This window comes from Pinus tabuliformis, chromosome 7 (assembly GCF_031772625.1).
Source record: "Pinus tabuliformis cultivar Carrire ecotype Pingquan chromosome 7, CPIR1, whole genome shotgun sequence".
Taxonomy (NCBI): domain Eukaryota; kingdom Viridiplantae; phylum Streptophyta; class Pinopsida; order Pinales; family Pinaceae; genus Pinus; species Pinus tabuliformis.
Genome location: NC_142293.1, coordinates 1,666,684,422 through 1,666,707,579, shown reverse-complemented (window position 1 = coordinate 1,666,707,579; position 23,158 = coordinate 1,666,684,422). Strand labels below are relative to the sequence as shown.

At 40.5% G+C, this 23,158-nt stretch overlaps 1 protein-coding gene across 1 annotated transcript in view; it reads left to right on the top strand.

Annotated features, from left to right (window-relative positions):
• Positions 1-21,904, top strand: part of LOC149254848 (Cox19 family protein (CHCH motif)) — a 155,033-nt gene extending 133,129 nt beyond the window's left edge. The window contains exon 3 of the mRNA XM_089457135.1: positions 21,422-21,904. Within this exon, the coding sequence (XP_089313261.1) occupies positions 21,422-21,469 (48 nt within the window). The 3' untranslated portion in view covers positions 21,470-21,904. The remainder of the gene's footprint in view (positions 1-21,421) is intronic.
• The last annotated feature ends 1,254 nt before the right edge of the window (positions 21,905-23,158 follow it).

Here is a 23,158-nt window from a genome sequence, read left to right as displayed (position 1 = left end):
TGTGCTATCGAACAGAGGAGGTCTTCCTGACTCTTCTTGATTTCTCATTGTGACTAAGAATCCTTCTTCCAGCGGTTAGGCTGATATGAAGAAGCCGATTCTGATACCAATTGTTGGAAATATTGGGGGGGCGGGGGGTATCAGTATTTCTTTTCAATTGTTATTTATTTATTTTTCCTTTTAGTTAAATTATTTATATTTAGAACACAAAATGAACAATAGGAATAAATGCTTTTATTAATATAATCTTTACAATAAATCAGGTACAATATATATAAGGCTCAAATCTGTTGCCAAGCACCAACTTGGTCTTTTGTGAGGCTCCAATCTCTAGGGTTCCAACCCTATCTTTTCAAGGCACCAACCTTGTGTTTAGGAGCACCAACTCCAAGGACACCAATCCTTCCAATTCTGAGGCACCAACCCCAAGGGCTCCAACCCTATAGTTTTGTTTTGTCAAGAAATGTTTTGATTGTATTACACTGCTCTCAAAATCTTCTTCATTGTGTTCTGTCAATCTACAGCTTCACTGCTACATCAATGACAACCTGTCTTCATATGAAGGAGTCTTCACAATTCTTCATATTGCCCACACAGAGTCTGCAACGTTACCTTAAGATGATTTCAAATAGCCATCATGATCTCCAATAATGTCTCCAAGATCTGCTGATGTTTTTCAACAAGATATCTTTGATAAGTTGCGCTAAGCCTCAATGTCTGCACAATAAAACAATTCTCTGTTTTTTTTTCTTCAACCCTCTGTTCTCACTGTTGCGGTAACTGTTTCGGGAGTGACTGCTTCTTATTGTTGCGATATCTTACTTCCAAGAAACAAACTCATAATCACTTCAACGCTCGTGCTGTCTACTGCTCCCTCCAAATGATGATAGATAAAACTTTATTTCCTTTCACAAAACTGTTCTTCAAAAAATTGTGTTCTGTACTTCTTCCATCAATTTATTTATCACAGGTTTGAGCCTTTTTGAAGATTAACCCAATCAACCGAATGTTTTTACCTTCGTCTTCTGCTGGCCGTTCGGCTTCCTCTGTGCTCACTTGACCTTCGGCTTTCTTTCTACCGTTCACTCGACCTTTGGCTTCCTTTCTTATGCTAATTCACGTTCACGAGTTGTGAACTGTCCTTCTTCTCCACATGGAGGTCCCACATGCCACATCATCACCTTTAATCCCGCAATCGCAACTTCATAAAAAATCGGAGGTTTTACAAGTGTGCACATGCTCTGTCTTTCGATGGAGCGGATGCAATATTCAATGAACTATTTTTAATGAATCCATCGGGTCCACAAATCTATCGCAATCAAAGGTTTTAACATCCTTTGAAACTTGCGAGACTGCGGATGCGATATTACATTAAACAGTTGTTAATACATCCGTTGGGTCCATAGCCTTATCGCAATCGACGGTTTGCGGGACTTTGAATGGCACATGGATTAAAAACGGCCTTAACCCCTGCAGTTGACCGTGATCTAAGGGTTGACTATGAGATTGACGACTAGGATTGAGTGCGGGACTTTAGCCACGATTAAAGGAGTCCGTACTTTCCTACCCCCGCTCTTCCGATAGCTGTTGCTTTTGTGACTTCTCTTCACTCTTCCGATAGTTTTCTTCTTTACTACTCTGTTATCGCTGTTTCTCTTTGTTCTTTCGATAACACTTACCCTTGGGCATATGCGATAACCTGCTTCTTTGATGGCTTTCGATAAACTCTTCATCTTACTCTTTGGCTTCTTGCTCCTGTTGCTTCACGGATCTACTGCTTCTATTCTGTCTGTATATATATATATATATATATATATATATATATATATATATATTCAATCCACTTGGGTCCTCCATCTCATCATATCATCATATATCAAACTTTCATCACTATGAGCATTATGATCAATGGGCATCAATGAGCAATCATGTATCAAAGAATTTGCCATCACAAACACTGCTATATTGACATCAATGACAACCTAGATTAACAGCTATAATGTCCCCAACTATTTAGGAGGCATAAGACGAGGTTCTGCTAGCCTAATAAAGTTCTTGTAGGCGAAGGCGGGAAAAAATTTAAGTAAGATAACATGGTTCGCCTAGGAAAAACATTATAAATGTTAAAGTGGTGAAAAATGGGTCATATCCTAGGCTAATGAAAAGTCACCTTCAATTTATAAAGTGAAAAGTCCTAAAGTGATTTTATAAAATTAAAAAGGTAAAATGTCAGCAAAAGTGGCCACAAAGCTATAAAAGGGGAAAAGTGAGGAGTCTCTCCCCATTCTATCATTTGCCATTTGAGAAAAAGTGATTTTTAGGAAACTTTTGGAGAAGAGCTTAAGGTTTGAGAAACTCTTGCCGCTAGTGCTAGCTTCAGTTTTGAAACTACACACCCAAGTTTATTTAGAGAGCAGAATCACTCAGATTTTGCCATTGTGCTACCAGGAAGAAGAAGATTTGTAGAGGATAATGGAGGTAATAGGTGTTATTGATTAATTTTATTTTCTAATAAAGAGTTTTCTATCTCATTTTATTGGTTGGAAATACCCATAAAGATACCAAGCTTCCAAGCTTAGTTTGATGATCAAGTTCTGCAAATGCCAAAAATTCGAACCAGTCAACCAAAGAGGGATGAGTTTCTATTACATTAAGGAGGTCAAGTTTTAAGTTTTATGGGTTGAGTTGCCATTGTTAGTAGATTGAGTTTATTGTGCTTTGTTGGCCAAGTTTTTCTTTACATTGTGGAAGACTGAACCACACATTAGAGGCATAGATTAATATCTTGTTGAGGTCGAGTTTTACTAGCAAAGGAGGGCCAAAATTCTCTTATACAACAGACCAAGTTGATATTAAATCTTTTTATACTTGTGAGGGTGTTGAATACTAGTGTTGGGGGGTTGAGTTTCCAGTGGGGTGTTGGCGGAAATTGTGGGTTTGAAGCTCGAGTTTACCCACTATAGGAATAGGGTCAAGTTTATCTCTAGAAGGGCTGAGTCACTATGTTTCGTTAGGTTGAGTTTGTTGTGCATGGAGTTGGTGGGTTTGTGTGATATATGACCTGACATTCTACTCCTGTGGGCTGAGTTTATACAACAAATCTGAGGCACGAGTTGTGGGGTTAATAGACTGCTCATTTGTCCATTCATGGGGGCTGAGACTACTGTGTAAAGGAGGTCGAGCTTTCAGTTGTCTTGGTGCCTTCAAATCTGATGGCTACTTTATTGGGGTCTCTCATTACAATGCCTGAAATGTGTTGAAATTTGGCAACTTAGGGAGAAATTCCCTCCTTTGGGAAGGCTTCCTCACCCTTTGGTGACCCTACTAGCCCTTGGAAGAATTTAATTTGCACAAAGGAAAAATATTATTTATTGATGTGAAACCCACATGTGCTCAAAATTACAAGTCGGCTTGGGCAAGGAAATTCGACCTCCTTGGACACATATAAATACACATCATGTCACATCACTTGGAGGGCATTATCACACATCACATCATCTTTTTTCTCTTGATTTGATTGGTTCGTACAAGTCTTAAATAGGAGGTCCAAGCTCACACGTGCGAAGGGAAGGAAGACTCTTTTGTTTGGTTCATTGACTTTCTGTGGGACAACTTTAACTAGCCTTTGACTTGGAAATTCAAAATTTATCTCTGTTTTGGAAGGCTAAACTGATTAGGCAAGTGACCAAACTTTTCTAGGCAAGTTGACCTACTTTGACCGTAGACTTTGACTGAATTTGACCATAGATATGTTGAGGTTTGACCGCAGGATTTATCTCGCCTTTGACCGAGTTTTTGGAGGCTACTATGACAAGGTTTGTCTAAGGATAGAAGGCTGAGTTCTTTGATTGTTTGACCAAGTATTTTAGAGGCTGATTTGATTGTTGACCAAGATTTATTAGGGATGTTGCTACTACTATTGACTTTGACCAAAATTTGCATATTTGACTTTTGACCAGAGTTGAATTTTTGGGCTCATCTTTGATTGGATATTGGATTGTTGAATTTGTCTAGTCAAAGCTTTGACCTTTGACTCATTGTTGATGTATTTGGACATTGTATCTCTTTGCTAAACATTTGCTGACAATCTAATAGAGGAAGAATTTGGAAAGGGTTTCCCCCCTTCTGGGGTTTTTCCCTGGTCTTTGATCAAACTTCTGCGTCTCTATTGTCCTTGGATGTCTTCTATTGTGCATTTGATTTACTGTTCTATCTGCAATTGCTTATTGTTGCTAGAAGATTGAAATTTTATTGGAAAATGATTGCTAATTGAAGAAGAATTGGAATAAGTGTTTGTGTTAAGCATAAAACACTGGAAAATTAACAAAATGTTGAAGCATATGTACTGAACTTGCACCAGGTTCTTCCGCTCTGATTATTTGTTGTACATTCCTATGCCTAGATTATGAAATCATTGTTTATGTTTAATTTCTTTGCTATACAGACTCATATCAACATTGTGTGCAATTCTGGGCATTATACCTATAATATTCAAGGTTGTTTGAAGTATTATCTTGATATGTGTGGTTCACTATTAATGTTTATTTAAATTCAAATGTCAAAAGACACCTACAATGTGACATCTATAAACTGCTTGACGAAACTCTTCACTGAAAATCCCATCAAGTTCAGAAATACTGTGGGAGAAAAATGAGGTATCCCAGGTGGGTATCTAAGCCTCTCTTACAAATCCTAGTGACTTTCTTCAAGTGGAGATTTGAGATCAAAGGAGGCATGCACAAAGTTCCTTTGATGGATTCTTGAAAGAATAATTTTGCAAAGCATAAAGAAACAATATTTCATAGAAGATGTCGCACTTTTGAATATGGCACAACAAACCCTAATTTCATAAATTTGCATGCAAAATGAAAGAAAATCAACAATAAACTTACACCATTCAATCAAGAATCACTTCATCAATCCAAGATAAGTCTCCTCATGCAAAAATATCCCTCCCAAGACAATTTTCTCCACCAAAATCACATTACGTCTAAGAGAAAAGAACAAGAGAGCAAGTGCACACTTCTTAAGAGAGAGAGAAGTGATGTGAAGTGTGATGATTCAAAATGAAAGTGACTCCCCTCTATTTATATGAGGGTAACCAAGTCACTTTTCATTAATTTACAAGTAAAAGCCCTAAAAGTTTACTTGAGCATTCAACTAGGCCTAATGGTGACAAGTCGACTTTAAGATTAACTTCAAAACATGATGATAAGTACATCAAAATAGCCCATATGTGTGGGAATAAAGGCTCTCCATGAAACATCATTCCCTCAAAATGGAAAATCTCCATCAGGCAAGTGACAATGACTTACTGCAAGAAATCATCAAAGTGCATCGGTATATCTCCAAATAACTCCACCATGACGTCATCTCCAGGAAGGCTCACGTCACCCTTCTAGGGTGCATGGGGATGACATGGTAGCCTTTGAGGCGAGTGTTGGCACATGGGCATGATGTACTAGCCCTCCCAAGTCATCTTAGTGATAACGATCCTCATTTGAGTTTTGGAACAAGGCAACATCCATCAAACAGGGGCAAGGCTAGCTTGGGGGTTTCTTGGGTCCATTTGGGCACATCATCAAACAAGCCAATGCCTTGGCTTCCTGGTACAACATTTTAGCATTTGGAGGTGTAGCAAGGTTACACAATCGTGTGGAGTCTCATCAAAGCCAAACTTCCATCCCATGAGGGCAATGTCGGGGCTACAAGGTCATGTTTGCTCTCAACAATGGGCAAAACATCCTTTGAAAGGTGTTGGATATGTGTCAAGATTTCCTTTAGAGGATTTTCTACTGCATGAGTGACGAACCACTTGAAGCATACCCTCTATTAGGGACAAAAACCATTAAAGTATTCATTGTGAACCATATTCAATGTTAGGGGCACAAAAATAGTTCACACAAACCTTGCCTTCCAGTGTCTTTCTAGCTTAGGATTTGTAAGCAAGTTACCACCCTTGTGTTAGGGATGATTATGACTTCGGCCCTATTAGGTGCTTCCATCCCCCAAGAGGAAGGACATGTCACAGGTTGACCTATCAATCCATATGTGCATGTGATAATGATGATGATGGAGTGGGAAAGACTTCAAAGAAGATGGCCATAGCTAGTTGTTGGACCCCTTCTAGATAGTACCATGGTTATAATGAGAAGAGGGAGCAATTGTGGAGACATGAGTTACCCCTTTCCTTGGCCTGCTTTTTCTTCTCCTTTGGTGCTTCTTTTACTTTAATGATTTATCTTTCTTTATTACATAGCTTAGGAGACCATGCTAGCTTTATGCTTTTCCAATACCCCTTAAAGATGTAACAATTTCTTGCTCATCAGGGTTGGGACATTCAAGAGTTCCTTTATGATGAAGCATGATATGCTGAGGAATTGGGTGATGGTTAATGAGGGGGGTAGAGCTCATGCTAGGATTTTGCTCAGAAGCTTCTTAAGTTTCAATCATCCTTTGCATTTTTCTTTCCTTTAGCTGTGGCTTTATGTGCTTTTATCATTCTTTTAGCTGCATCAACCTCTTAGGGAAAAATTTCAGGCCCTAACTTATAGATGAGGATAAATGGTGCCAATCCCAGTGACAAATGACAATCAACATAAACAATGATTCTAGATAATAAGGGAAACATGGAAACAATCAAGTATGGATTACCTTAGGCACGCTACTTCAAATAGTGCCTCATATTAGTGTCCCTCTTGAAGAAAGGACCTTGGAGGAGGTCACATTGAACTAGGTGTTGAAATGTATTGCTCGGGATGTACTCCCACAACCCCTGGGGTACTAAGTTTGTGAAGAGTTGACCCAGAAAAATGTTGTTTTGTGGATAATGTACCCAAGTAGTGGGCTTTGTACCCAAAGTTGTGCGCGAAAGACCCAAGGAGAAATTGATTGTTTATTCATTAGATACATGAGGGGCACCCTTGAAGGGCTAAGGGGCACCTAGGGCTACAATGGATGGGCAAAAATAAATAAAAATAATTTTATTCATTAAGATATTGGTGTTTGAGGATGATTGGCTTAGGTCGGCTTGGGATAAAAGTGGTGACCCTTGGTGGCTATTGGACTCCACCATGAACACTATAAGTAGGAGTAAAGTTGAGATCATTTGGATCATAACAAATGCAATCATTGCAAGAGAAGACAAACTAATGTGACCGTAGACCTCAAGGAGTTGAGCTAGAGAGAAGAAGGAAGGATGAGTTTCTCTTTGTTTCTTATGTTCTGGTACATGCCGAGTTTAGGAGTGTTGGTCGAGTTGCTTGAGGATAGTTTTGTACACAAGTTAGTGGTTAATTCTATGTGAATAGGTTGAGTAAATTCCTGCGCTTTTTAGGAGGTTTGAGACCCTTAAATCTAATGTATAGTAAGGTTGTGAGGCCTGTGATAATGCTGGAATAAGGGATGGACTTGAGCAGGGATATGCGCAGGAATTTAAGGGCCATCAAGTCAGGTGACCGCATGGTTTGAGGATTGATTTGGGTTACAGTTAGGGCACCTCCTAAGGCAGCCACATGAATCCTAAAGAGGGTTGAAAATCCTCTATGAATTAAGCGCACAGGGTCGAGCTTCATCATGGTTGAGTAGAGACTTTGTTGAAGGTATGTAGCTGTGTTTTCATGGTTGATGATTGCTATGGTGTATGTGTTTAAGGTTTGTCCGCTAAGCTGTGTGTGGATAGAGGTTGAAGGTGCTTATGTATAGTGAATTAGAAGAGACTAAATCACTATTTTGTTGGAGATAATGATTTTGTGAGTTTATTCACTGTGTTGTAGCATGTGTTGAAGATCTTATGTGCAGTGACATTTGGTGTGGCAAATCATTGCAAGAAGATAGTTAGTGGCAACCCATGAACAATGACTCTTGAAGTAGTAGAGTTGTTGTGGGAGGGCAGAGTTTGATAAGACCCTAAATACAGTGACTTGGGAGTAGCCGTGTTGTTGTTAGAGGGCAAATTTGTTGAGCCTAAGTTTAGTGACATTTGATGAACAATGCCATTGATAGAACACAGATTGTTGAGCTGATCGTGCAAGATAATTTAAAGGTGCAAACTTCCTTGTGAGCAACAGAGGAAGAGGTAGTGGAGCAACATTATATTCTGCGTGTATAGGTGGCACAGGACTTGCCAGGTGTTCATGACAAGTGGAATGAACAGGTTGGTGTAAGCACTTCTTCAACAAGTAGTTTGTTCTTGTTCAAGGGCAGGTTGATTGTCAAGTGTTGTTGACATCAAGCCATAGTTTTCCTTGTATCAGGGCTAATTGTAAGGGTAATGATCTATGGTACGAGAGCCCTATGTTTGTTGTATTAAAGTTATAATATAACAATTTTTGGTTTGGCATAAATTTTTGTGTACTTCATTGATTCAATGTTGTTACATTTCCTAGTTGTGCAAAGTACTTGTGTTGTGGCACTTTAGTGTGTTTTTGATCATGTTTTAGACATAGACCTGATTTTGAAGTGGCAAGGAAAATCAATACTAGGGGTAAAGAATAGCTTCCCAAGGGAAGCATGGGAACAAGGGTACAGTCAAGAGCAGTGAATCCTCTAGCGTGGCTTGTGATCAATATTAATATGCCCTAAAACATTAAATGAAAGCACATGATTAGAAGAATGGTTAGTGTATGTTTCGACAGATGACTGTTGATGTTTCTAAGTCTACCAGTTAGAAACCCTCCATGCACTTTATCTGATTTATTACTACCTACGTGATATGTTACTTAACAAGTTATTTACAATGTAAATACTAAAAATAAACACTAGTGCATGCTCAACATATTACAGATCAACAACTGAAGGAAATAGAAACAATCACACCAAATGACACTATTATTTTTGGACCAATGTCCCTGGAAAAACCCAATGTGGGAAAATTGGTGCAGCTATCTGAGGGTTTTCTTATTAAGCAATATCAGAGTACAATCTGGGTGCCAAATTCGGCCTACCCAACAAAGAATTACCTTGGCAGTAATACCTCTCAATTTGAGACAAATTTCCCGGCTGAAACCCCGAATAATCCTTCCAGCAACTCCTCAGCTCCAATCTGCTTCAGAAACCCCAACGTCTGCCTTTTTGGACTGCGTCAGCCCCTCTCTGCCTAGCACTAGCCCCGCGTCACCCTGAATGGGTCTGCGTCAGCCTTAGGAGGCCCTGCGTCAACCTTTTGGCCCTCTGCGTCAGCAACGCTGGCCTCTCTGAAGCTCTGCGTAGCTCCCGACTGCGTGAGCCCTGGCTGCTACTGTGTCACTCTCTCTAGCTACTGCGTTGCTCTCCCGACACTATCTTTGCCTCTCTGTCTCTCTGTACTCAATGCCCCTTAACTGCAACTCTGATCACTGATTCTATCTCTCTTAGCAAACCTCGCACTAGATAATAGAATGACTAATCACTCTGGTGTAATTTCCAAGTGACCCTCAAGCCTCCTCTTATACTTTTCTCGTTGACATATCAACAGCCGAGATTAAGTCCCTAATCAATGGCTAATATTAGATCTGGCTTGATCCATGTCTTTTGGACCATTCTAACACAGTTTCATGTTAATTCACATTAATATTTTAATTTCCCTAAGTTTAGACTTAGGGATTCCGTTAAAAATATTAATTATTTTAATATCTCCTGAACTGTTTAGAATCTGCCCAAACCCATTCTACTGATCACTCTGGTGTAATTTCCAAGTGATCCTCAAGCCTCCTCTTATACTTTTCTCGTTGACATATCAACAATCGAGATTAAGTCCCTAATCAATGGCTAATATTAGATCTAGCTTGATCCATGTCTTTTGGACCATTCTAACACAGTTTCATGTTAGTTCACATTAATATTTTAATTTCCCTAAGTTTAGACTTAGGGACTTCGTTAAAAATATTAATTATTTTAATATCTCCTGGACTGTTTAGAATCTGCCCAAACCCTTTCTGGGTATTGGTGATCTCATGTGCCCCAACCTCTCCACCAAATTTCGTGGCTAGAGCACATCCGATGCTACCCCAAATCAACACTCTGTCTTAGTGAGGAGTGTGCTCTAGCAATACTCCTCACTGAGTATCACCTTGATCATCCGGCATCGGTCCCTGTGCTAATGCTAGGCCTGTTACCCATCATCCTCTGCACTGCTGCATCCTGTACTGCTACCCATGGCTCTGCCACTGCCACTGCTGCATCTGTACGACAGCTCCCTCTACATTCGTGGTGCTATTAGTCCTTTCTCCCAACACTACATGCGCACTGCAACTCCTCTCATCATGTTGCATCATGCTGCCCACTGCTGCACTGCAACTCAATTATTGAGAAGTAAGTAACTGATCTCCCAACTCTGACCTCTCTGTTGGGCTAGAGACCCTCCTGATGCTAAAGCTCCCTTTGCCGCTGACAAGTGCTCCCTCTCTGACCTCTGCGCTACTGCAACAACTCCCTGCATCTCGCACCGTTGCACACCTCTCTGTGCCATCCTGCACTGGTGCAACACTCCCGTGCCTCTCGCACTGCTGCAGCCTGCTAGCCTTGCGCTGTCTCGGGACTCCTGCACTGTAGCTCTCTCTGCCGCTCCATTCGCATCCATCTCTACCCACATCAGCCAGTCCTGCTACTCTTCGGGGCTCCCGTAGCAAGGTCTAATCCAAGAGGCTGGGTACCTCGAGGATCCTGCCCCTCATCGCCTGTAGTCCGCCTGACTACAACTCGATGTCTCCCCACTTCTGCTCAAGTGGTATGTGTGCACTCATGGCACAATCATCGTCTGTCAACGCTTCCTTCTCTGCCCTTGCTGGCACTGCCTTAGTCTCGGAAGACTCTCTCTTACTGTATTTCCTTGGACACTGGGTTGCATAATGACCCAATTCCCCACATTGGAAGCACTTGATCTTGGAGAGATCCTTCTTCTTCCGCTTTTCCTGCTTTCCCTCAGATGCTAGGGCAACATTTTCTTCTTCTTGCTTGACTTTGATCCCCTTGCTGCTACTACCCGTCTTTGACTGCCGTCTGATCTCTTCTTGGCGAAGAGCAACCCACATCTCATCCCAAGGTGGAAGTGTCCCTCTGCCCAATATACTCTGGACAAATACCTCCCAGTCTTCTGAGACAACATTCAGGGCTGTCCTCACCATCAATTCCTGATCCAGCATGGCTTCTATAGCAGTCAACTGATCTCGGATCTCATTCAATCCTCCAAGGAAGGTGTCAATCGGTTCTCCCTTCTTCATCTGATACGACCTCAACTGATTCTCTAGTAACATTCTTCTCTGCACAGAAGTATGCTGGTACAATTTCTTGAGGGCCTCCCACATCTCATATGCCGTTTCCTTCTCGACAATGTGTGGTACTACATGGTCCTTGATCCCGTCAAGGATGATGCTCTTGGCCCTCGCCATTGCCTCCTCGTACTTGTCATTATCATTTCGGTCGACTGGGATAGCTATAACCTTAAAGGCGAAGTTCTTGACACAATTTCTGTCAAGTACGGATAAGATACTGGCCTTCCAGACTGCGAAGTTCGATGCTTCGTCCAGTTTGTCCTGGTTTCTTACTCCGTGTAGTGCCATGATGCTCTTATACTTCCCTCCTAGACGTTCTCGATCTGACTCCCTCTGAGTCTCGATTTCCCTCCTGGAAATCCTTCTGCCGATGTCGAGATGCCCCCTACTCTAATTGTTTGTGCAACCGCACCACTGATCCGGGTTTCTCGGCTAGAAACCCTCGGTAGCAACTCCCTCCTCTTGGCCTTGGCCTGTCAGGTACTATTCTGACTACAATACCTCACCAGCTCTACTCTACAATGTTCCCACAACCTTCTAAACCCCAGCAACCTGAAGGTGAGAGCTCCTAGGCTCTGCGCAATCCCAACACCAACAACCAAGCCTCCTCAGCCAACTGTGTCAGCCCTCCTAGCTTCTACTTGAGGCTCCCTTTGCCTTCCTTAGCCTCTGCACTGCCTCTTCCTGGCTCACCCTAGATGATGCAGGCACTGCATCACCCTTCTCTTGTTGCTGCTCTGCTAGAAACAACTTCTGTCACCTTGAGGCCACTGTTTTCTGCTGCTATTGCTCCGCTCGTCTGATGTCCTCAGTGCTCCGGTGATCTGCAATCACACTTTGATACCATGTTGAAGTTTCTAAGTCTACTAGTTAGAAACCCTCCATGCACTTTATCTGATTTATTCCTACCTACTTGGTCTGTTACTTAACAAGTTATTTACAATGTAAATACTGAAAATAAACACTAGTGCATGCTCAACATATTACAAATCAACCACTGAAGGAAATAGAAACAATCACACCAAATGACACCGTTATTTTTGGACCAATGTCCCCAGAAAAACCCAATGTGGGAAAACCGGTGCAACTATATAAGGGTTTTCTTATTAAGCAATATTAGAGTACAATCTGGGTGCCAAATCCGGCCTACCCAACATAGAATTTCCTTGGCAGTAATACCTCACAGTTTGAGACAAATTTCCCGGCTGAAACCCCGGATAATCCTTTTGGCAACTCCTCAGCTCCAATTTGCTCCAGAAACCCCAACGTTTGCCTTTTTGGACTGCGTCAGCCCCTCTTTGCCCAGCGCTGGCCCTGCGTCACCCTGAATGGGTCTGCATCAGCCTTAGGAGGCCCTGCGTCAGCCTTCTGGCCCTCTACGTCAGCAACACTGGCCTCTCTGAAGCTCTGCGTAGCTCCCGGCTACCTCTGCGTGGCCCTGCTTGAGCCTTGGCTGCTATTGCGTCACTCTCTCTGGCTACTGCGCTGCTCTCCCGGCACTATCTCCGCCTCTCTGTCTATCTATACTCTATGCCCCTCAGTTGCAACTCCGATCACTGATTCTATCTCTCTTAGCAAACCCCGCTCTAGTGAATAGAATGACTAATCACTCTGGTGTAATGTCCAAGTGACCCTCAAGCCTCCTCTTATACTTTTCTCGTTGACATATCAACGACCGAAATTAAGTCCCTAATCAACGACTAAGATTAGATCTGGCTTGATCCATGTCTTTTGGACCATTCTAACACAGTTTCATATTAATTCACATTAATATTTTAATTTCCCTAAGGGACTCCATTAAAAATATCAATTATTTTAATATCTCCTGAACTATTTAGAATCTGCCCAAACCCTTTTTGGGTATTGGAGATCTCATGTGCCCAAACCTCGCCACCAAATTTCGTGGCTAGAGCACATCTGATGCTACCCCAAATCAACAATGACCCACCTTCCTTTAAGAAGTCTGTTAGATGGGAGAAAGCATTGATTGGAGCATAAGTGGAGAGCTCTTATATAAAGCTACTTGTGGGCTATCATAGGGTTTCTGGTTGGTTGGCTTTCAAATGAAGAGAAAGGACTTCTCCTATGGGTTACCCACTTTGGGTGGGTAACAAGCACCATAAGAGGCTTGTTTTCTTGGGTGAGACGAGCCTTGAAGGGAAGATAACTAATCACAAGCACTTTCCTTTGGCTGAGTCTACCACAACAACAGGGCACTATTTCTTCAAAATCATCGAAGACTTACACTTGGTCCCCATTACTTATTTGTTTCTAGAGGGAGCATTAATGAAGCGTACTTCCTGAAGTCTCCCTTTTGGGAGTGTGTTTTAGGTGTGTGCTCCCTACCAAAAACTTCCACTTCCTGCCACTTATGGGACCGCACAGGGAGCCTCACTCTTGGAGCACTCCTTGAGTGATTTTAGAATGCTCTTCGGGGAAAAGCGAACTCTCTGCGAGAACTTGCATGATGAGTCGGTCTTGTTTTTTAGGTGTTTGGGAACCAAGTCAATGTTCCAAATGGTTCCAAAAGGCGTGGCTACACTCCATTTTTCTCTCAATCTATTTTTTATTTCACTCATTTTTGCTAGGATGGTTTTGAGTGGGCTTCTTGTTAGTTCTTGAGGAGGTTGAAGGGAGATGAAGGTTGCCATAGGGAGATTGAAGGGGTATTGGAGAACTTGGAAGGAAGATTGAAGGTTGCCTTAGAGAGATTAGAGAGCTTAGAATGGAGATTGACGCCTATCTAGATTCTATTGTCATATTCAACCACCATTAGAGAGCTAAAGAGGTAGGTTCTAAATTTCATTCGTGTTTCTTTAATTTTTTTTTCCATTTGTTGTAAACTAGTGTATTATGCGATGTTGAACACTTTAATGCTCTCTTCTCCTACACTTTCCCATTTATCCTCCATCATTCTATTGTAGCCCACAAGTTATTCTCAAGATTCAACAAGCATGATGGTTATGTCAATGTAGTATATCCTTTTGACATCATTTTTAATTATTCTGGTGGTGTTGGGAGTTAGAGGACATTGAAATACCAATGGTAATGAGGAAGAAATTGAAGTAGAAATCACATACCATGGAGAGGAGGAAACAGAAGGGGATGATAATGAAAATGATAGTGATGATGCAAATGTTCCCAAAGAGGTCTCAACACCTTTGTGGAAGTATGTGACAAGGCTTGGGGGAGGGAAAGGGGGTGGAACCACAAATTTTATATGCCCCCATTGTCATAAAACTTATACGGGTTGCTTTACCTGTGTGAGAAGGCATCCCTATGGGATTATGACATGGGATGAAGGTAAGACTAGCAGTAAAAACTTGTTAGCAAGTGCTAGCCAAAATTAGAAACAAGCAATGTTGCATTAATCGTTATCGGGATATTATCGGCGCGGGGAAAAAATCGGAAAAAAATTGTAAAAATCAGGAAAAAATCGGTAAAAATCGGGAAAAAATCGTAACATACAAAAATATTCATTTTTTTTTCAATTTTTTTAATATCTAAAGCATCTACAACATAAAATAAATACATTGACACATAAATATGATAAAAGAACTAATATATAAGATGTTTAATATCATTTCTAGTGCTACATCACACATAATAGTGAATCATGTCTTGAATAGTAAGTCCTGACTCATGACTCCCAACTCAGCCTCAAAATATCAACAAAAAATATAATAATGTATCTCATGAGTCATATCATGAGTCATAATGTCATATACAATGAAATGAACCAAATAACTAAAGTCTAATACTATTGATTTCCCCTGCCCCTCTTGCGAGAAAATGCAATAGATTTCCCTTTCCCTCTAAATGTAGATGCCGGTGGAGTTGGCAGTGGACTCTGCTGTGCTCTAGAAGCTAAAGAACTAGGAGCTATAGGAGGGAGACCACGTCCTCTACTGGTGGCAGGGGTAGCCCGGGTAGGTGGTGTCATCTCCTCCTCCTGTTGCTCCGCCTCCTCCTCCTCCTCCCCCTCCACTACCTCCTGCACTAACCAATCATCAACGGACTCCATGAGAGGCCTCTCGGCCTCAACTCTCCATGCAACGGTGGTGTCAATCCCATCCAATGAGATGGCCTCCATATTAGGTGTCCTCTCAAGTTGCCTCACCCACAATCAAAGATTGTAGTAGACGTAGACCATGTCATTAAGTCGTTGGGACTCCAACCTGTACAAAGATCATGAAATAATAATTATAAAAAAATATTGTTTAATGAATTCAAAAAATTATTTGGAAATTTGCAATATTTTAAGTGTTAACCTGTTGCGCTTCTTGTTGTGTATTTTTTCAAATACATTCCAGTTGCGCTCACATCTTGAGGAGATACATGTTTGGCTGAGGATTCGAATGGCGAGCTTTTGCAGAAGGGGTACCCTGGCACCATACATTCTCCACCATGCATCTACAACAAAATTACAAATAAAATTTTAAATAAACAAAAAAAAATGAAATTTGAAAGTTGAATCAAAGTATGAAGTTATGAACTTGAAGAAACAATGAAATTTGAAACAAACTAAAAAATACTTGGCATTTTAGGCATCCTATCAGTCACAACCATGTCAAAGCCAAATGTGCCACCTGCCATCCTGTATGTCTCAATTTCTTTGGAGATTTCTGTACGTTTTGCTGGAGATCGCACCATCCTCTGAACACAGGTTAAGAATCCATCCATGATCTCAACATCAAATATGAACCCACATGGGTAAGAAAATGCGGGGTTCAGGTAGATCCATGCAGCATGAATGGGACGATGGAGTGTGTTGTTCCATCATTCATCGATCACTTCCCATAGGAGTTGTCTCTGAAACCCGTCATCTCTTTTATTATCATAGTAGGCCTGAATGGATTCTTTTGCCCTGTCCATGGCCTCATACAAATAGCCCATTGCGGGCTTCTCACCATCAACTAATCAAAGAACCTTTACCAAAGGTTCAGTAACGGTGCACACCTCTTGCACTCCCACCCAGAAATCTTCCTGGTATGAAACTAGTCTGCATATGGCCTCTCCCTCTGGTCTGCGGTTCATTGTCAAAGCACGCCACTCCTATGAAAGAAACATTCTCTTCACATCCCACATAGAATTCAAGAGGGATTGAAGAGATATGAAACTGGTGGCAAACCGTGTAATGGCGGGGCGCACCAACTCTTTGTTGTTGGTGAATTTTCTCATCAAGCTAAGCACATATGTATGATTATATATAAATTTTGTAATGCTTTTTGATGACTCAACAATATCTTTGACAAAGGAAATTTTCCCTATGTCCTCCAACATCAAATCAATACAATGTGCAACACAAGGTGTCCAAAATAAAGTAGGATGCCTCTCCATAAGCATCTTGCCAGCAACAACATAATTTGCAACATTGTCTGTTATGACATGGACAACATGTTTTGCACCCACCTCCAAAATAAACACATCCAACAAATCACATAAAGTTTTTGCATCTTTGATATGTGCAAATGCATCAACAGATTTCATAAACATAGTCCCCTTGGGACAACTAACCAAGAAGTTTATAAGGGTTCTCCCCTTTTGGCCAGTTCAACCATCTGACATCACAGTGCATCCTATTTGTGCCCATGATTCCCTAAACTCCTCCAATCTTTTGGTGCAGTCAACCTTTTCATTTTGAAGAATCCGGCCTCCAAAGTCAACATAAGAAGGGATTTTGTACCCTGGGCCAACAGTGGTAATAGCGTCAACGGTAGGCTGGAAAAATGGATTATTCCTTACAACGCTGAAAGGAATATCACTCCAAAGGAGAAATTTGGCCAACAACTTGTCAGCTTGTTCTTTCTCAGTTTTTTTAAGCATTGAAGTGATAGATGGTTGTGAACCAGGCGTGGTTCTAGGAACAAAAAATGATGAGGCAGCGACCAGGTTGGTTGATGTTGAAGTAGAACCAGTGCCACTTCCTTGTTCACTTGAGCCTAACACAGACTTTGTTAGTTGCTTCTTCATTTCTGCTTTGGCCTCTCTATTGTGCTCTAAATTTTCCAATGATCTCATGGCTTTTTGGATGATTTCAGGATTTGTATTTGTGCAAGGCCCTACATCAAATCCAGGGATTTGTGCAAGGTGATACTTCAATCTGTAAACCCCCCCTGACATATGCTGCCCACACAACTTGCAAGACAAGTTTATTCTATCAATCCCTCCATCAGGTTCACCAAATTCCCACAGAGGGTCCAATTTCCTTGGCATGTTTGACTTTGAACTTTGAACTTTGAAGTTGAATGGTGATTCGGTGAACCTATGGCAAAATAAGGATTACAATTTACAAGTTACAAACTTACAATTTACATTGTACAAAAACTAAAAAAAAATTACATACATGAGTAACATAACAAAACACATGGAATTTTTGACAATTTAAGAAATTTTAACAAACAAAATGAAAAATCAAATGACAAAAACCCCATCAAGATTCAAATCAATTCAAAAATATTTGATAACCCATTGAATTCTTTTGATAAACAATGGGTTATCCAGATTCCAAACCCAACCAAAAACATAGAAAAAAACCAAAACAAAGTTACAAAACACAAAATGTTGGTGCCCATACCGGTTTGATGGAGAAAATTCGTCTCCTCCTTAGCTCTCACTCCGTTTTTCTCCTCCAATCAGTGGATTCAGCTCCCAAACGACCAAGAGGTCACTCCAAAACCCTGTCGCTGCCGGCGTGCCGCTGTCTGTGCAAATGAATTTAAAAAAATCGTGATTTTTTGTTTTATAAACGTGCTGTTGTAATGGGCCATGATTTTTTGCCATCGAATCGCGATTTTTTGGAAAAAATCGCTGAAAAAAAATTGTTGTATTTATCGAGTGATAATATCACCGGTTTTAAAAAACCGCGATGTTATGATAATATCGCCGGTTTTAAAAAACCGCGATTTTATGATAAAATCGCCATAATGCAACACTGGAAACAAGTACTGGAAGGAAGAGGAGGAAGCACAAAACAAATCCAAAAAATCAAGGGCTGAATGTGAGAGTTCACAAAGAATGTTTAGTGGTTGATCCCCATCCCCCCATGCTAGTGGGTTCTTGCCTTTGCTTTCAGGGCATACAACAATATCAAATTTCCTTGACCAAGGTTGTAGAGATGATGTGGATGCAAAAGAATTTCGGGTTTCTCTATGCATGTGGTGAACCATTCAATGTTCTTCGCTCACCCTATTGGCACGAAGTGGTAAAAGCTAATAATGGTAACCCAAAAGGATACAAGAGCCCCGTGCATGACAAAGCTAGAACCTTAGGACCTGACAGGAAAAGAGCCAAAATACATTGTGCTTGGGAAAATCTACAAATGCTTGGAACCGTTATGGGGTATGTCAATGTAGTATATCCTTTTGACTCCATTTGCAATTATGATGGTGGTGTTGGGAGTTAGAGGACATTGAAATACCAATGGTAATGAGGAAGAAATTGAAGTAGAAATCACATACCATGGAGAGGAGGAAATGAAAGGGGATGATAATGAAATTGATAGTGATATTGCAAATGTTCCCAAAGAGGTCTCAACACCTTTGTGGAAGTATGTGACAAGGCTTGGGGGAGGGAAAGGGGGTGGAACCACAAATTTTATATGCCCCCATTGTCATAAAACTTATACGGGTTCCTTTACTTGTGTGAGAAGGCATCCATATGGGATTATGCCATGGGATGAAGGTAAGACTAGCAGTAAAAACTTGTCAGCAAGTGCCAGCCAAAAACAGAAACAAGTACTGGAAGGAAGAGGAGGAAGCACAAAACAAATCCAAAAAATCAAGGGCTGAATTTGAGAGTTCACAAAGAATGTTTAGTGGTTGATCCTCATCGCCCCATGCTAGTGGGTTCTTGCCTTTGCTTTCAGGGCATACAACACTATCAAATTTCGTTGACCAAGGTTGTAGAGATGATGTGGATGCAAAAGAATTTCAGGTTTCTCTATGCATGTGGTGAAGCATTCAATGTTCTTTGCTCACCCCATTGACATGAAATGTAAAAGCTAATAATGGTAACCCTAAAGGATACAAAAGCCCCGTGCATGACAAAGCTAGAAACTTAGGACTTGTCAGGGAAAGAGCCAAAATACATCGTGCTTGGGAAAATCTACAAATGCTTGGAACCTTTATGGGGTATGTCAATGTAGTATATCCTTTTGACTCCATTTTTAATTATGATGGTGGTGTTGGGAGTTAGAGGACATTGAAATACCAATGGTAATGAGGAAGAAATTGAAGTAGAAATCACATACCGTGGAGAGGAGGAAATGGAAGGGGATGATAACGAAAATGATAGTGATGATGCAAATGTTCCCAAAGAGGTCTCAACACCTTTGTGGAAGTATGTGACAAGGCTTGGGGGAGGGAAAGGGGGTGGAACCACAAATTTTGTATGCCCCCATTGTCATAAAACTTATACGGGTTCCTTTACCTATGTGAGAAGGCATCCCTATGGGATTATTCCATGGGATGAAGGTAAGACTAGCAGTAAAAACTTGTCAGCAAGTGCTAGCCAAAAACAGAAACAAGTACTGGAAGGAAGAGGAGGAAGCACAAAACAAATCCAAAAAATCAAGGGCTGAATGTGAGAGTTCACAAAGAATGTTTAGTGGTTGATTCCCATCCCACCATGCTAGTGGGTTCTTGCCTGCGCTTTCAGGGCATACAACAATATCAAATTTCGTTGACCAAGGTTGTAGAGATGGTGTGGATGCAAAAGAATTTCAGGTTTCTCTATGCATGTGGCAAACCATTCAATGTTCTTTGCTCACCCTATTGGCATGAAATGGTAAAAGCTAATAATGGTAACCCTAAAGGAGACAAGTGTCCCGTGCATGACAAAGCTAGAACCTTAGGATTTGACAGGGAAAGAGCCAAAATACATCGTACTTGGGAAAATCTACAAATGCTTGGAACCATTATGGGGTATCAATTGCTTCGATGGTTGGACAAATGTTAAAGGTAGGTCATTGATAGATGTTATTGGTGTCTGCTAGTGGTGCAGTCTTCCTTTCAGCCCATGTCTACTCAGATTGCTACAAGAGCAGTGTTAATATTGCAAAAGCCTTAATTAAAACCATTCAAGAGATGTCATAGAAGCCATCACTGATAATGCTGTTAATTGTAAAGCAACAGGAGCACTCATTGAGGACAGGTGCCCCAACATATTTTGATTAGGGTGTTTGGTTCACATAATGAACATTTTGATGCATGATATTATTGAAATGAAGGACCATAATTATAGATGGATTGGTGCTTTGTACAAGATATTAAGGAAGATGATAACATTTATCACCAATCATACCATGGCCCACTTATTTTTCTGCAATTACTCTAACTCGGAGTTACCAAAGATTGCACAACCCAGTTTCACTAGCTATTACCTCACCTTCAGGTGCCTTTTGAAGGTAAGAAGGGGATTGACTAGTATGGTCTCAAGTGATTCATGGTTGGATTTGAAAGACGTGGCTGCATCCTCATATAACAGGCATGAATTTTAGGAGGTGGAGGATATAGTGCTTGATGGTTAGTTTTGGCGACATGTTGGGTATGTTCTGTAGTTCACCAAACCCATTTAAAGTATGATTCAACTTGCAAATACAGATTGGCCGGTGACTGGGGAGATGTATGAGCATATGGACAACATGGAAGGCCAAATCAAAGACATTATTGAGTCAAGAGATGTCATATTATATGATCATATCCATAAACATGTGGTCAAAAGGTGGGGTAATCTTAAAGTTCCACTCCATGCCTTAGTAGCAACTTCGAAATTTCTCGGTTGTACCTGCAATAGATCTAACATACCTTGCTCTCCTTATGAGGGAACAATAGACTATGAGTACCTGGCACAGAAATTTGCTTGTTTGAGGTGGAAACTATGTAAATAACATGCTGGAGGATGTTGACATAGTGGGGGAGGACCTGCCTACAAATAATGTAACATTTTTGTACAGAATGTATTTTACAAGAAAAATATTTATTTAGTTTGTGAAAACCTTTGTTATTGTTTGTAGTTTTGTATCATTGCTGTCCAACCCTGAAATTAGTGGCCATATCATGTTAATAGCATCTGTACATTAGTTTCATGAGGAAATATTCATCCATGCATGGCAGCTGTATGTTTCTTTTTAAATTTCGAGAAATCTTATTTATGATGCTTCTTTGTAACAGAGGGAGATTCGACTTGAGCAGAACCGGCATAAATCCTTCTTTAGTTGAATCCCTTCTTCTCCTACATGTAATGACAGTTTGTTCATTTTGCAAAATTCAAATCAACCTCTGCTGTTGCTATTTGATGCCAGTCAAGGGTTGCATAATAATATGTATCCTAGACAACTTTAACAAAGCTGGACTTGGACAATTACAAATTTCTCTCAAAATATTGTGTTTCATCAAAATAATGACAAACCAATGGGTCAATTGTCTTATTAATGTACACCACAGTGTTTAATGATGGATCTTTCTGCTGAGCTGCAGTTGGAAAGGTGGATTGAATTTGTGGGCAAGATTTATGCTGCTTTACTTGAATGTTGACATCATTTCTAGACAATTGTTGAAACTTAAAACATGTATTCTGCAGAGACTTTATAAAAATGTACTTATTACAGATGAAGAATATAAAACGTTAACTGCAAAGTTCCCTGTTTAGAAACATTTACAGAAAGCCTGGACTTGAGCATGCATTTAAAACATGATTCCTTTATGCAAGCACAGTGTTGAGCCCACTGCATTCAATGCGAAGAAAAGAAAATTTTGTCAAAAATTTCTTGCAGATGTGGAATGAGATTAAGTTATAAAGACCTGCAGGTTCTTTCAAATTCTGCATATCTTGATCAATTTCTTGTGTAGTTGGAGAAGTCTTACTCTTATCCCTTTTGTGACAGTGATTCAAAATATGGAAGACATTCTTAGTTATTTTTCTAGATGTGTAATTCCTTTCTTTCAAGTTGTTTTAGAAGTTTTACATACAAGAATTTTCTAGGTTTGGAAAAAGCTTGTAAAACTGTTTGATCCAGAGTGTGGTTGCTAAGGGTTTTCAGTCAAGCCAATTCAGTTTCCGTTGTTCTAGCTCTTATGTTATTTTTCCTGCTTGTCTGCATAGCCTTGTATCCCTTCACATTCACACTACAGTTGATGAGCAAAGTTTGGGACATTTTAGATCTTTAAATTTGTTTTGGAGTGTGAATTGTGATGCCCTGCACATATTTCAGCTATTATATCCAACATCGAAATGCATGGAAAACTTCTCTACAATCCCTAAAATGACTCAAAATAGTTTCTTCTAATACTGGCATAGGTTGATGGCTTGGATTGGCCCTTGTAATGGAAAAAATAAATTGAAAACAATGATGTATTATACTTGAATACCATGGAAAAAAAGCTCATATATCTTATTTTGAATTACATTTTACCTGGATTAGTTGAGCCATTATCCCTGGATGCCTAGTAATGGTTGCCACTTTCACAACTTGGTATCTTGCATATTATAATTATTTATTTATCTATTTTCTATTATCTAGAGGAATCGGCAGCTGGGCTGGCCTTGTACTTGTGTGACACGAGGTTGATTGCAACCGCTACTACCATAACCTCTAGGTGTGCCTACGTATGACCTTTCTGCAAGCACAGGTGAATCGGGGGGGTTTGAACCTCAAATCTCCTCGTACATAACACTTCATTCTCACAACCATCACCAATTGAGTTGCCCCCTGGGGGCTATCTTGCATATTATAATTAATATCAATCTGCATCATGAAATCCCTGAAATGGAAGAGGCATATAATTGATACAACAAACATTTTAAGCGTATGGGATAATAAATGTTCTGAATCAAGCATGGAGCAGCAAGGCAGAGATGAGTGCTGCTTTCAGGGTAAAGATAATGAGCATTGTAGGCTCTCCTTTATG